This window comes from Echiichthys vipera (assembly GCF_963691815.1).
Source record: "Echiichthys vipera genome assembly, chromosome: 17".
NCBI lineage: Eukaryota > Metazoa > Chordata > Actinopteri > Perciformes > Trachinidae > Echiichthys > Echiichthys vipera.
This window is the reverse complement of record NC_139842.1, coordinates 11,576,562-11,592,667: the sequence shown is the minus strand read 5'-3', so window position 1 is coordinate 11,592,667 and position 16,106 is coordinate 11,576,562. Positions and strand designations below refer to the sequence as shown.

Genomic DNA, 16,106 nt, shown 5'->3' with positions numbered 1-16,106 from the left:
AATGTCCTGCTGATTTAATGAAACTTAACGACTGGGCTAGTCCCTCGAATGCTGATACTTAAATGTCTTTCGCAGATGGCAGAATGGGAAATAAGTTATCTTTAATGCTTGATGCTGGGCTAGCACAGCGAAAAAAGGCAGCTATCACTGGTAATGCAGAGTAATAAAAGTTGGCACAAATGAAGTGAGGCAAGCACATTTAAATTTTAGTGAGGCCCCACTAAAAACTAATGCCAGACATATAAAACAGAGGGGGAATGTGACAGAAATACTGACTGGAATTAGAGGAGGCAAGATGTATGGAAAGAGCCAGAGCAATGGGTGTGTGTGCATGCAAACTTGCACGAATACATGCAGCATGCTAAGGCAAGCCACTGACATTTCCACAAACAAAGTTCAATGTTAATAGTTTTGATTGAATATTTTTGGTTTAATCATTGAATTCAAGCACTGGTCAGGCATATTTCCATGAATTGTTTAAAAAAAAACAAAAAAAACATCTGCAGCTCAGTATATTTTTCAGTTCTTAAGTGGGTTCCTTTTTTGGTTGTTCCACCAGAACAGATGTTTTCTCTTCTTCTTCTTCTTCTTCTTCTTCTTCTTCTTCTTCTTCTTCTTCTTCTTCTTCTTCTTCTTCTTCTTCTTCTTCTTCTTCTTCTTCTTCTTCTTCTTCTTCTTCACAGAATTGTGTACGATGAAAGAGAAGAACTCTGCTGCTAATTCTGAGCCCAGAGAGGAGGGAGGGGGGCTTTCTGAGTGAGCGGACATCTTTCATAATTAAAGGCCACAGCAGCACGCAGGCCTCAGACTGTAGGCTACATGTGGTCTCGCTGTGTGGAAGTGGCGAGAAGGAAAATGAGTATGACAGAGGAAGAGAGAGCTAAAGTTTGAGATCATGAATAAAGTGTGTTAGCTGTAGTTGTAGCTTCATTTGCTAGCATTGTGCTAGGAAATGATGCTAACGTCAGCTCCATTAGTTGGGTTGAATCTCGGGTGACAAGGCATCACTGTTTTCTGGGGAAAGGCCCTCGTTTTTTGAGGCCTGTTCCTGGCTGAAGCTGTTCCCCGGAAAGGTTCCACTTTTTAACTGTGTTAAAAACAGACCGCAATGTGAAATAATATTTTATGTGGCAAGAAAAGCTGGGCAGCAGAGCCTACTGGTTGACGTCTCAATCACTTTGTGCCTGTTTTTTTTTTACTACAGTTAGGCTACCATGATCAAAATACATGAATCTGGAATTGTCCCCATTTATTATTTTATAGATAATAAAATTTGATATTTTTATTATATACTGACTGGTTTCCATTTCAGAAATCTGGTCACTTTAGTTGAAACACCTTTTTAATGTTTGCATCTGATTCATATTAAAACTCTATAAGAGGTCTTAAGTATCCATGATGCCTAAATGTTTTGCTAAAAGACTAAAGAAAGACATGGAAATAAAGAAACTTTGAGACATTGTTTGTGTATTGCAGTGTAGAGTTTGTTAGTCAGAGTATTTAAAGAATTAAGAAAGTAAGATCAGAGTGTTATTTGTTCAAATATAACCCATTCAAGGTCTTACATATTTTTAAAAGTGCCTTCCTTTAGCTACTTTTGACAATGTTTTTGACAAGGTAGGCTACATTTAGACTGCTAGCAGTGCAATGTTGCTGTGTGTGTGTGTGTGTGTGTGTGTGTGTTATTTTCTTTCTTTTATGTAACCCATAATCACAGAAACCAATGTAACTAGTTATTCCATGATGTGCTCCTGGCCTTGAAAGTAGGTTACTTCAGGTAGCTAGTGAAGGGACATGCTGTTTTGCCTTTTCACCTTTGCTTTCTTGGTTTTGAAATGCCTAAAAAAGAGTCACCACCCTTCTAACTCTTTAGATACACAGTATCTCCCTTATTACAGCCCCATGCGCAGCGCTTCAACATGTAAAGAAATCCAAAGCTTGGCAGGCCTGCCATGCTTGTTACGGTTGCTAAGCTATAAGGGAGGGGTTTATTGGCAGCTGATCCTTCCACAAATAGGGATTAGAATAGGCATATCTTTCAGCTACATTTATTGGATTAGGATTACTTTTTGACTGCCAAATATATACCATTCAGTCTTTATGAAAACATCCTCAGCTTGCTTGATGACTTTATAGTAACACATGAAATAAAAACAGATGAAACTTGTACTCTGGGTATCAGATAAAACTTTACTTCACATCACAAGGCATCAGATTCAGAAATAAGGTTTTCTAAACACCACTGTGCTTTGTGTACGGTTCAAAGTAATCAGAGATCAAAACAGTACTTATGTTAAGTGAGTAACAGCGAGTACAGTGGGTACTGTCCAAGGCAATTAAAACATATGGCTTTGACGGGAGAAATATCTACAAATACCTGCAAATGGAATGTGTGTATGTGTGGTTTCTGATCACTGTCACTAATTTAATATTTACAGATGAGGTATCATTGGTATATAAACTGCAATGTACAGAGAAATACCCTGCAACATCAAACCAAGATAGCATTGCAAAGGACATTTGGAAACATAAAATGGTAATGAAAATATAAATGCAGTCAAAGTATCACTGCTAATAATTATAAAGACATAGTGGTTTATCATGGAGTATGACATTTTTTCAAATGTCCTGTCAATGAAAACATATTCAGTTTTTTATGTCTTGCCTTGTCGTGTAATAAATACATTTCTTTCATAAAAGAAATCTGTAAACCGTTGAATTTCAAATCAACAGAAACTATAAATATCAGCTTATTTTATAAACAAAAGTCAAAAATGATATTCAAAGGCAATGTTTTTCCTTTTCCTTTGGTACGTAAGTTTGCTTCTAACTTCTGCAGGACAATATTAACATACAAACAAGAAAATGGTTTAATGGCTTGATAAATAAGCCATTGACTATGTGTGTAACCTGCATATTGGCATCATTGTAATCAGGTTGGCTTCTACTCTACAACAAAACTGTGACAGTTCATGTCATGTTAAATCCAGGCAGAATTCAGTTTGCGGACTTTGTTTTCCTCTACCCTGTCCCTGAGAGCACTGGTCCTATGGAGCATTAAACAGTCAAACTGGCGGGTTATGACAGGAATCTCCTCTATTAGTCCCAGCCAAAGTCTTGTCCACTCATCTGGTAGAAGCGATGGTTGAAGGGCCTATAGAAGTCTCTGAGCCTCTGCAGGACCTTGGACGGTATTTGGGGATGAGGTCTGCCCTTAGACTTTCCAAGGCAGCGTGGTCGGCTGCTCCCCTCAGGCTTCTTCAAGCAGGGAAAACCTTTGGTCTGGTTGAAGTAGAAGTGTTTGTCTGAAACAACCCTTTTCAGACCCAGGAAGTCCTGAACCCGGCCCATCTCCCCAGCCGGATCAGACACCAGCCGCTCACCGCTAACAAACAAAAAATGAGACAAGGGGAAGTGCTGAAGCCAGTTCTCCAGATGTTTGGCGTAGAGTCCGATGCGCACAGCGCTCCACGTGGTGTCAATCAGACCTGTGGTGGAGTTTTTTAAAGCCAGGCTCTGGAAAGATGGAAGGCCTGGGTTCTTGGACAGTGTCTGGGTGTAGTCAGATACAGCCCGAGTCACAGGATCCCTGACCACCACAATGAGCTTGATTTGACAGTTCATAGTGCGGAGACGGCTAGGAGCCTCTTTTGTGACAAAGTAGCTGGGGGTCTTCTCCATGGTGATCTGGCCCTCCAGTGTCCGAGGCATCAGATTCCTAAATGAAAAGAAGAAACTGGTCAGACACAGAATTCTAATTCATCTCTCCAAGCCGTAAGTGGAAAGAGTTTCATACTGTAATATATCTAAACAACATAGTCAAAGTTTGAAAGCTTGATTAGCTATGCTTCCACATATTATGTTGTGCTTTTCCAAAGCCACTTGGGGCACCCAAACAAGCTGTAAACACAACACTGAATATTACCGTGACTGTAATATAACAAGTTCATGTGGCTAGCGTTGATGTGGCCAACAAGCTAAAAAATTAGCATTGGTACAGTCCTAAGTGATACATGTAAATCCAATTTCCACCATCTAACTCCTGAAGGAAATATCTCACACATTAGCTGCTTAATGCTCCACTATGTTCACCATCTCGTGGAAACTGGAAACAACAATGACAGAGTGAACCAAAAGAAACCATGCGGAGCGGAGGGGAACCGAGTTGGGTGATAATTCTCTGCAGGTCCATCACTTTCACAATACACATAGACATTTCATCAACTGTTAATATAAAAATATTGATTCATGCAGCTTTAAAGACAAAAAAATAGTACAAAAAAAGCACAAACTGACTTCAGAGAAAAGAACATCAAGAGATAACCTAAAGACATTATATACACAAAACATTAAAGCACCCCAAAATCTGTGTGATTAAAGGGCCATACACTGTGATGTGATTATGTACCAGGGCCTCAGTCAGCCCCTCACTGTAAGGCCTGCACAACAGGGCCATCTACTTACGATGGGACTGATGAGTCAAAACCACAAAGCCTCAAGAACCACTTAACAGCAATTTCCTACAGACCCCCCCCCTTTCTTCCTGCAAGAGCAAAGTGCCCAAAACCCACCCACCCCCGCCGCCCTCACCTCCCCTACGGGTTCCTACAAGGACTCCAACAGACCAAAGTCAGGAAGTGCAACCAGGACGGCAAGCTGCTGAGCTCAGCGTGTGTGTTAAACATATGGCTGCAGTGAGGAGAGATGTTGTGAAAAATACAGCAATAAAAAAGCATGTGTTGAAGTATGTGCTAATATATTGCAGAGATACTTTTTGCATAGTAATTCAATGTACATGAATCTGTACTGATATAGCTTCTTCCACTGTATGTTTAAACTTTTATTTGTCTTGGTTTCTTCTCTACTTTACAAACAATGTGCATCTGCTGTCCTATAAACTTTCAGTGCTATCTGGCAAACAGGCATTGTGGGTAACATTGGTATTCTTCAGATCTGGCGTTTGTTCACGTCCACATTTGACGTTGACGAACTACGTGAGGCAAAATTGCGGTGGATTTAAATTTCAGAGACAAGTTGTTTTGCATGACAAACGGATGATGAGCAATGTTTAAAACAGCAATTGAATTTTCTGTAGTTCATAAATTCAACACATCTTATTTGTTACTGGAAACCGAGAGCTTTCATGTGGCTTCCTATAAAATAAACTAGTAATGGAGCCTGTGTGCTTTATTTGTTTCAGATTGGAAGTCTGCATAGAGTCTACATATTCAGAAATGGAGATCTCTGATGGGTGTCCAAGGGGAATTTATTTCATTCCTGGCAGTGTTTATGGTGGTCAAACACTGAATTGACGATGTTATCATTATATTAAAAAAGAATCAGCATTGTTCATAAAGCCATGTCCCATTAGACCCATTGCTTGCTTGCAGATGTTGAACAATTGCCAGCCTTTAAAATCAATGGCAAAAGTAATAAATTTCAATCAATCTGATCAAGTTCAAAAACACAAATACACTTTTGCCATGTAGGAAGATTGACTTTACTTGAGTCGTTGTATGCCATCATTATTTATATCGTTTTTATGTTCCAGTTGAGAGAATGAGAGTTAGGCAAAGCCTCAATGTGTGAGCAAAACAGAGCTCTCGAAACCTATCCTCCAATGGTTTTAAAGAACACAAGGCAGTGATTGACTGTGGTTAGGAGCAGCAGTCAGTCAGTAATCAAAGTACAGGTTGCACTGGCTTCACTCTCGCTATGTGGTCAATGCAGCTCAAGAACTCCTGCACACGCAGCAGCTTGCTGGTGCATCAATCATTACTAGATCTTCCTGTGCAGCCAAACATCGTTGAAAACCCACAAAATTTTATTTCAAGTTATAGTGGAGCTCTTATTGAAATAGTTTGCCGAGAGATGAGAAGATGAATGCTACTCTCAGGCTAACAACCCACCTCCAGCACCTCTAAGGCTTATTTATTAACACAAGCAACACACTGTGGTTTTACATGCCGGTGCCGGACTATGTCTTGGTCCGGTGCAGTTACTTCCTGCGCACTGTAAAAAAGAAAAAAACAAAACAACTGTTTTTTCTACACTTTTTGTAAAGATTAAACCCAATAATACCTACAGTAAGCCCCTTTCACACATGCACTGCAAACAGGATATTATCTAGACATTACCCCGCAGAGCTGTACTATATGCGAGAAGGCAAATATCAAAATCAGTTGAATCGCACATTAAACGTGTACTACTATCATGTTGCTTGCGCGAAACCAGAGGAAAACAAACATCCAAGGTTCTGACACGGAGAGCCTCCTGTTGTGTGCTATGTCTGAGAAAGGGCAACCTAGGAAAATGTCTGAAGCTGATTCTCTGGACATTGTCCAGAGTTCATATGAGAAAGTGCTGCACCAGACAAAAACAAGGAGTCTTAATAGGGATATATCAATTAGTGTAATCACCAAATAGGCCCACAGTATCAATATGATACTGTCAGACAGAGGGGCATATGAGCTACCTAAGGGGAAACAAAGGTCAAACTGCATGTTAAAGGGTTTATATCTATATGCTGCATCTATGAAGAAACCTTCTGTAGTTCTGTTATTATAAAAAAGTATTCACATGAAGAGTCCATGATTGTGTGAGTGTGAAGGACAAAAAATGACTTGTTCCTGTGTAAGTTTCAAGTTTCCCTGTTTACTTAAAGTTACGCCATTTCAATCCACCCCCATTAACTGATCCCTATAATAAAAGACCATTAATTGATTATTATCCACTACAAGAGCTGCAAATGGCCTATCACTGCCTGTCTGTCCTCTGTTTATCTGTGCCTAATCAATATGTCTGTCTCTATATGACAGATTGTTCACTCTGTGTGTGTGTGAATGTGCATATATATACATATGTGAGCGCACAGGTGACAGTGTTTATTGATAAGAAACTGAGCGCTCGTCTCCCTCTCTGTCCTCTCCTCTCTCATCCATACGCCTCTCGATTTGTCCTTCACTCCTTCACATAAGTGTCACTTCAGTAATTGACCATAAGTTGTCTTTCCATACTCATGAATAGATAATGAATTGCGGCTTTACCCCCTCTCTCTTCGGGTCCCTATTTCCCTCATCACAATCTGTCTCATTATTAGAGAATCAATAAAAGCCGTTTTCTATCATATATCTTCTCCTATATGTGGTGTCAGGAGTAACTGTAAACAGATCGGTGATGATTAATTTACGGTCAATTTTCTTATGTATGTAAATATATCAACATGTTATACAGCTCCTTCATTTAACTTAAGGAAAATGCCTTTCAGTCTATTGTTGTGCAAAGAGAGTAACTGAGAAAGATGTTTTCTATTTGGCCCAGTATTGGAAAACCTTGCTGAATAGCCACATTAATGTGGAACTCCCTGCTGCTTAAAGGATGTAGCACTTTTCCTCCCTGACGTGCTACACCGCTGATTACACTACTGATATGTTCTAGGGAGTCTGGATCAGAAGATTAAATACTAACCCTGGCAACAAGGATGTGGCCAAGAGACTTCCTGCCCCCGAGATTATGGGTTCTCCTGCTGAAGTGCTGCAGCAACATCCCCTGTAGCGCCCCAACAAAAGGCAAAAGTAGAGCTGACTGTAGACAAAAAAAATCCCAGATATCCAATTGTCATGTAATTAAAAAAAATAATTAAAACAAATCTAAATTTCCATGGTTTATTGTATGCGTTTACTGGACTATCTACGCTAAACACTGACTTGCTGAAAGACACTTCTGCTCTGGCAGATGTCTCTACGTCCAAACGCTTTAAGAGCTAAAACCCAATTAACGAGGCAGTGGAAAATCAAGGTCGTATAAATGAGAAGGGGAGCAAACAACTAACTGAAGAAAACATTTCCCAGCAGTGCTGCTGTGCTCAGAGGGTGACAGAAGGAGCCTCGGGGCCATAGACGCCCCTCGATTTACGCCTTCATGCCTGGATGAAACATATGCAGCTAATCTTCTCTGACCGAAAAAAAAAAATCACCAAACGGCAATTAGAGCAGTTTAAAAGAATAGTTTTGCATTTTGGGAAATAGGCTTATGTCTATATCTTGCTTGGAGTGATGAGAAGATTGATGCCGAATATATCCACTACGTATGTGGCTTCAGCTAGCAGACAGTGAGCTTAGCTTAGCATAAAGACTGGAAACGGGGAAACAGCTTGGCTCTGTTCAGAGTAACAAAATCCACCTAGCAGAGCCTAAAGGGCTCACAAATTAACATGTTATATCTTGTTGATCTATCCGACTATTTCTTATCCAGAAGCTTTAACTTCTTATAGTCTCCAGTGGCAACCTCAGAGTGACCACAAGACTTGACCCTCAGCAAATCTGCAACTTGCAATTCTTAAACATTGTTTTTTATGTTTTACACAAAGAAGGTATAATGTGTTAATTAGTGAACCTTTGTTACCATTTGACAAAGCTAGGCTAGCTGTTTCCCCCTGTTTCCAGTCTTTATGCTAAGCTAAAGCTAATGCCCTGCTGATGATAGCTTCATATTTAACTGACGTATAGAGTATCGATCTTCTCATGTGTACCATTGTCTGTGACACTAAGGGTGAATGCCGCCATTCTGTCTACATGTTCTTTGTCTAAACAAAAACCAGAGCAAGTGACGAGGCCTCAACGTGTCATGGACACCAAAGTTGGAAAGAAACACAAATTAACGTGTTTAAAAACCCAAACGTAGCATAGCCTGAGGATGGGCTTCACACTGAGAAACTTTATAAACAAGATTTCAAAACAGCTAATGACACAGTGTGTATGAAAAGCTAAAGTAAAACTTAAATGAGAACATTCACAGGCTAAAAACTTAATGCATCAGCCTGGATGTGGATTTTCTCTCCATAGGCAGAGAGGGGAAGTGGAGGGTTATCCCTCTGAGAAACCACATGACTGACAAAAAGACTATTGCCACCCACATATTTTAAATACATTGTGGGGGGGGGGGGGGGGGGGGGGGGGGGGCTCAACAGGAGGTTAGCTGAAGTGCTATACTCCCACAGAGACTACAGTGTTTTACATTTTCATCTTTGGTGGTTGACGGCAGGGTACCATTGCTATAAGTTTGAATATGTGTGTGTTCATAAGAGGGTGGGTGGGATGATGGGTAGGAGGAAGGAGGAAGTCATGCACATGTGTGTGTGGGCTATTCTATAAAGAAATGTTGGTCAATGGCTAATTAGTGACTGCACGGCATATGAGTGTCCAATCATAAATAGGAGACTTAACAGGATGTCCGTGATGCTTTCCAGGGGAAATACGTTATGGCTTCAGCATTTGGCACATGAAAGTAGCAGTGACACATACCAGGGTAGTAATGCTGATTAGAGATGGTTTAAACATTTTCTATGTCCAAGCCAATAGCAAAACCATAACCGAAATCTAAAACCCTGTTTTTTTAAATATTGTTTTGAATTTAAAAAAATCATAATCATCATAATGAATTGTGATAACATTGGTGATGCCTTAGTATTGCATTGCCAGTATGTATTGGTTTTAAAACCAATCACAATCGTCTTGGGCTGCATTAAGCCCCAGATCCAGCGACAGTGCCCATTCGTTTCAACTCTCACGTGCAGGATATCAGGCTTTATCCTGGAACTGTGCATCCGGTAAAACAGTCAGTTAATCCCTTTACTTTTCATCTAGCACCAGTGTAAATCTGAGGACAAACTTTCAGGACCTGACAGTTTTTGATGCTTGATGTCATGGACTCAGTCAGACTCAGTTTATACTGACATTAGCCTGATGCTTGTTATGAGAGTCAGAGTCAGACTTGTTCTTTAGATGTGGATCCATTCAAATCATGTAATGGTTAAGTATGTGTGATAAAAAAATGTTATTATATTTCCCAGGGGTAATATTGTATTTCCATTGGTTACACTCATCTGTTTTCTACCTCATGTTATTCTTTTCTGAAAATAGCAGTGCAACTGAGCATGACTCCCAAGTATCTGAAACATTTCATTTTGGCCAACTGACACAAAATATTCTCTTCACTGGCTAACTGCAGTCCGGAGCTAAAACGGCACGACCCAAAGATTTTTACAGGCGCCCCAAAATGCACCACAATGCGCCTCAAATTATTATAATTCCCACCATATGGGGGTGTAAGTATGGACCTTTTCAAACCTTATAATACCACCTAGACCCGACTCCAGCCAAAATCCACCACCATTAAAGCATAATACAACTCAACACTACAGAGACCACTTCCTGGTCTGTTACACCAATCATTCTGGCTGAGCCTCTATCACTAATGGCCTCGGGGCTGGACACAGAATGAGGTGTCGAGAAAATCCCCCTCGCTCTGGAAAACGTTGCCCAGCATGTGCATTAGAGTCCACTTTCACCATTTCGACTGTCACACATCTAGACTGACATGGTAAGTGTTTGAATTTGACCTCCCAGAAAATACTGACATAAAACATGCATGAAGGCAGTTTGATTATAATGTAAAATGAAGCACAGCATTGTTTCACCTACCAAGTATATGCAAATGAAGTCTAAAGCCTAAAGTGCTTTGTGCTTCTTCCTAACTACTTTCAAGGTGCTTGTAATGCTTGCTCTCAGCGATGTGCACACAGCCAGGCTAAAATTGACCAAGCAACAGCCCATTCATTGGCTGAGCTGCCCTCCTGGAGGAAAAAGGCAAGTTTTATTTTTGCTCTTGTGGTTGCGAGCAGTCCATAATCCGTAAAGTTAGACCAAATCAAACCGCCATGTCATATCATTTGATTGCTTTTTGCCTCCATTGGACACAGAGATGGGGCAACCAGAGCCTTCATCAAGCGACACTGTAGCATCCAAACATTTGCATCACGTCGTGCAATTTTGCCTTATATTATGCTATCACATTAACCAGTCTTAGCTAATATACAGTAGACCTATTAAAGGCAGCATGCTACCTTTTTTTCAAATCAGAGCAACAGCCCCTCAAAATGTCTGTGCACACCCCTGCTAGCTCTACTACAAGTGCATTGCCATCAGAGTTCAAGTATTGAACAGACTCGAATACATGCTATTTATAAGGCGAGATGTCCTACACCTAAAACTCTGCATGAGAAATCTGCTTCTGGAGGAGAGGGTTTGAAGAGGGAGCTTGCAGGGTCAGTATTAGTACAGTAAACAATTAATTTGCATCCATGAACACAGCACACTGTTGAAATCATCGGCCAACTAATTACATACGTGACTGCAGTTATCTCACTGCCCAAACTACTACTACTTTACTCTGCTGTATAAACTGTAAAGAAAAGCAGATATGTTTAGTACAGTAATCATCATTAGTTACTCAGAAATATACAAAAGCTATTTTTTAATGTTTAAGTAGAAGAAGAAGAAGAATTCCTTTTATAATCCTGCAAGAGGAAATTCAATTGTAATTAGATTTGTAAATCCTGATGTGTTTTGTTTTAAATAATAATAATAATAATAAAATGTCTCATTATTAATAGTATCATATTTGTAACAGATTTATAAAGTAATTGCAAAAATCAGTTGGATCTGTATTTATAGAATAAAATAATATAGGAGGTGGACATGAAGATTTCAGGGGTATATTTCGGGAGATCATCACATTTCTTTTGATCTTACCATCTTGATGTATATTGCAAAGAAGCGAAAAATAAATAAATAATTACCCCACAGACTCTCCTCTCTTCATATCCTTTACAAAAAGTGATCTTTTTAAGGGCCAGTGTAATTTTTAGCAGCACTGTCATTTCTCCTTGCCCTTGTGTTGCTGCCCTTAAAGGATTTCGACTCCATTCTAATAGCAATCCGATCAGCCATGGCCTTTGGTGTCAAGACTGTAGGTCAGCCAATTGACAAGCTTTCAAAATATTGATAGAATTTGTGGACTATAATTTTTCCTCAAACAGAAAAGCAAAAAACGGATCATTTCATAAATTAAAGATTACTGTTTTGGATGTTATTTTGGACCCAAAACTCTGTGTTCGTCTCTTTCAAAATAACAACTGCTTGTTCTGCTGCAAGAAAACAACAAACATTCTCATTTTAACGTCATCAATGAACTGAAGATACAAAAAAAAAGACTTAATCCCTGAGTTACTCATCCAGCCCACGTCATGGTGACAAAGCCATGACAATCACAACCATTGTGCCATGGAAAGCTGAGTTGTTGTTTTTTTTGTTTTCTGCGGTTGCTCTCAAGTCACATATGAAACCCATCACTCCAAGTCCCCTTAAAGCCATAAAACAACATAGAAATTCATTAAATCTTTGTTTCATTCTGATTCCACTATTTGTGGCTTTTCCATTCCCATAATGGGCTTGTATGCACACATGCAAAGGAGAGAAGGGGATAGAGGGACAGGCTGGGTGGAGTGAACCGAGAGAGAGAGAGAGAGGAGACTGACTGGATCGCTCAAGATAAAAGCAATTGAAAACACACATGAATGAGTGAAGTGTGTCTCACAGAAGACAATGCTGTTGGAACAACATGCACGGGAGGGCACCGCTTCTCCTGTAAAGTGCCTCCAGCGTGGACAGCAATATATGGCCGTGCATCACTCTCATCCATCTGCGAAAATCACTTACAGTTTGTGCTTATTTCTACGTACAAGACATGTGCTCACCATGAATAAAAAAAGCATGTGTCTTTAACAAAGGCTGTTTCTATTACTTATCATGACTCGTCATTAAAATGTTTAACAACTGTCTGATTTGGATGCATTTCAATGTTATTTTTGATATTGATTATGCCTGAAATACAAGCATGCAAAGGTCATACGCTTCTGAAAGGGAGAGTCGATAAAGTAGTAAGACAATGTAGGTTAATTAGTGCTACACTAAAATTAAATTAATGATCCATGAAGTATTTTTATCCACGCGTATCGTAGAAATATGATCCTGTTGACCTGAGAACTGCAGATGAAGCGGGGAACTTCAACAAGATGAAATGTCAAAGCTTGGGGTTGCTTTTCAGTGCCTGTCATAAGTGTGTGTGTGTGTGTGTGTGTGTGTGTGTGTGTGTGTGTGTGTGTGTGTGTGTGTGTGTGTGTGTGCGTGCGTGCGTGTTTGTGTGCGTGTGTGTGTGCGGTGTTAGCCTCCAGATGTGACAGTGAATTGACCCGCTGTTCACTGACAGTCGCGCAAGGAGGACTTGTTTGTTCCACATGGATGAGCTCTTGCTGTTACTGACACACACACACACACACACACCACCAAGCTTCATGACTGCCAGCGGCTTCTCTGAGGGTCACTGCGGATGACAGCAAACAGATTTTCCCCAATTTCTGAGATTCAGTGACAACAAGGGCATCATCTTTCAATGATTTCACCCAGGATCACGTTTCTGCTGTCTCTTTGTTGTGTTAATCCTGCCAACTCTTCTCCACCTTTTCCAGCTAAGTTTACTTCCATCCAACATAGAAAGCAGCCAGTATTGAAAATGCCAGTATTTTTTTTAGTAGAGCACACATCAGAGCCAAATTAAGTGAACCATCTGCCCTGCAGCCAATTGTCATTTGTAAAATAATAATAATTCCATATGAATCCATATAAATGCTACAGATTTATATCGTACATGGAGTCTTTCTCCTTCTGTTCTGCTTTTAGAGATTAGAACTGAAACCATTACTTGATTCATATTTGCATTTGACAGAAAAATAAACCAGAAAATCAAAGGATTATTTGGGTTTTTCTGGTCATATATGATAGTGAACTGAATATCTTCGGAGGTCATGCTGTCAATTGAACAAACATAAATTTGAATATGTCACCTAGGCTAAAGTTATAAGTTGTAGCCCTGTTTACTGCCATTTTACAGCAACAACCAAACTGCAGCATTAAAGCACTAAAGATTTACAGCACCGGTCAGGCTAATTAAAACTCACAGAAACTCACATAAAAAACATATCCTGAAAACACCAGATCTGCCACAGGTATTTCCACATAAAGACATCCTCTACACTTAAAGAAGAGAAAGGCGGGAGGGAGAGAAAGTGGTGCGATGGTTGAAAAGAAAGGGGGGGGGGGGGGGTTACAGCAGAGGATAAAAGTGTAAAAGACGAGTAGAGGGTGATGCATGTGTTTATGTGTACTGGGAAAACAGAGAGGAAGCTTAGCAGCATGCTAAAATTATCAGTGGTGAAAGTGTTTCCATGTGTCCTTATGTTCTCAGTTAAAACACAGCTAAGGGGGGGGTTGGAGTGGGAAAAAAAGCTGGGAAGATTAAATTACACCTGAGAGTTTCAAGAACCATCATGCTATTAAAGTTGTTATTATCAGTCCTCTTCATCCTGTCAAGCTTCGCTCTCTCCTTGTGACACCTTTGAAGCTACGCTCGCAAAAAAAGTATTTTGACTGGTGAGAAGTTTGAGCTAAACTGAGACGTTTTCTGGGAGCTCGTGGAACATCTGGAGATGATCAGAATCAGATTCATCCAGACCTAAAACCTTCTTTAGGGCCTTAACTACACCCAAATGATAGCTCTGGTCAGTCTGGTCACCCCCCCCCCCCCCCCCCCCCCCCCCCCAAACCAGCTGCTGTCACTGCAACAGTAGCATTATGAACATTTTATGTGCAACACCTTGTGACGTGAGGGCAAAGACCTACGATATACATCTGACATGAATGAATTGTAAGGTTTAAATCTATTATATGTGGAAAACACATTAGAGTAATCACTACGATGTTTGCATGACTCCCACTCAGAACAAGGTAGAAGTAGTAATAGAGGAGGTTGAAGGGTATAAATGGTGCTTAGATGATAAATGGTCAAGATGATAAACTGCTCCTCAGAGACACCATCTATAGTCTTTTTATCTACAGTGCAGCATGCATGCAAGAAGGATATTGGCTTATGGTGATCTGAATATACAGCCGGCTGATATATTGACAGGAAACATCAGCATTTATTTACAGGTGACACCACTGCTACTCATCTGACCCCGCATGCTTCACCTCGCCATACATCATCCTGCACTGTCTGAGATGGCATCCAAAGTGTCATATATTGGGACTCAAGGCACGTTTGTGTCCTCCAATAGTGAATTCATAGTCAATCTAGTGTTGTTATTTGGAGAGTGCTTTATTATAAGTATCTATTCATCTATTACAGTTGGTTACATATTCATGGAAAGTGTAAAATAGTCCTTTTGCAACTGCCCTTCAATTTTTATTTCGCTGCCAAAATTAAGCAAAAAGTATGTATTTCTTATGTGTTTCTTACCTGTACCACTCCAGTCCTTTATCATAAAACCGGTCGAAGAAGTGAGGCTCCGAGCCGACCGCTCTCACGTCCGGGTGGATGCGGAGAAACTCCAGCAGAGCGCGGGTCCCTCCTTTCTTCACGCCGATTATAATCGCTTGTGGAAACCGTTTGGTCCCGAAAGTGTTGGACACGGGGATGCCGTTGCTCTGGGCGCTCTCCTTAGCGCCGTCCGACGTGTGTTGTTGAGGCAGTCGCGGCGGCGAGGCAGCGTCCACCTGCTCTGAGCCCGCGGAGGCTGTGCGGTTCCGGTGAGACGGCGCGTCCGGGAGGAGACGCGACGAGGGTCGCAGCTCGTCCAAAACGCGGCGATGATCGTCCAGAATGTCATAGTCTGAAGCTTGTTGGCTGTATAAAGTTCTCGGAGCCGAATCGCAGAGGCCAGAGAGGCAGTAGAATAAGTAAGTGAAGATCAGGACCATGGTAAAAAACACCGAGACTTTGGAGAGCACCTTGCCAAAGTTGAACCTGACTCTGCATCCACTACATCCCATGAGTTGATCTCCTGCTCGGTGCCAAAGGTCCAAAACAGGGACAGCATGCTTCTTCTTCCTGCATTGATCGGAGCTGACACATTAAATGTATCTCTCAGAACCTGTTGCGCAAAAGTGAGGCATCACAGGGAGAGCTTCAGTAGGGCATTTGTCAAAAAGTGATCCTCATAGTCTTTCTCTTTTTGTCAGAAAAGATGGAAATTAATCCTCATCAGTGACGGAAGTTTATTCGTTGAACATGACTCGTTTATTTGCAGTCAGATGAGACTCCTGGGCTGCTGTGTCTGTGCGCTCTGAGGTCTACTAATCTCTCATTCAAGGTTTCTCCTCTGCCTTTTCCTACGCCCTTTTTTAAACGTCTCCACCCCTCCCTACTCAAGC

At 40.8% G+C, this 16,106-nt stretch overlaps 1 protein-coding gene across 1 annotated transcript; it reads right to left on the bottom strand.

Moving 5' to 3' along the window:
- Positions 1–2,314: 2,314 nt before the first annotated feature.
- On the bottom strand, positions 2,315–15,999 carry LOC310959608 (heparan sulfate glucosamine 3-O-sulfotransferase 6-like). The gene is made up of 2 exons (XM_083931032.1): positions 15,193–15,999; positions 2,315–3,718 (listed from the first exon to the last, which is right to left on the bottom strand). Exons 1-2 carry the CDS (start codon positions 15,723–15,725, stop codon positions 3,100–3,102), a joined length of 1,152 nt encoding a protein of 383 aa, XP_083787158.1. The 5' UTR covers positions 15,726–15,999; the 3' UTR covers positions 2,315–3,099.
- Between the last annotated feature and the right edge of the window lie 107 nt (positions 16,000–16,106).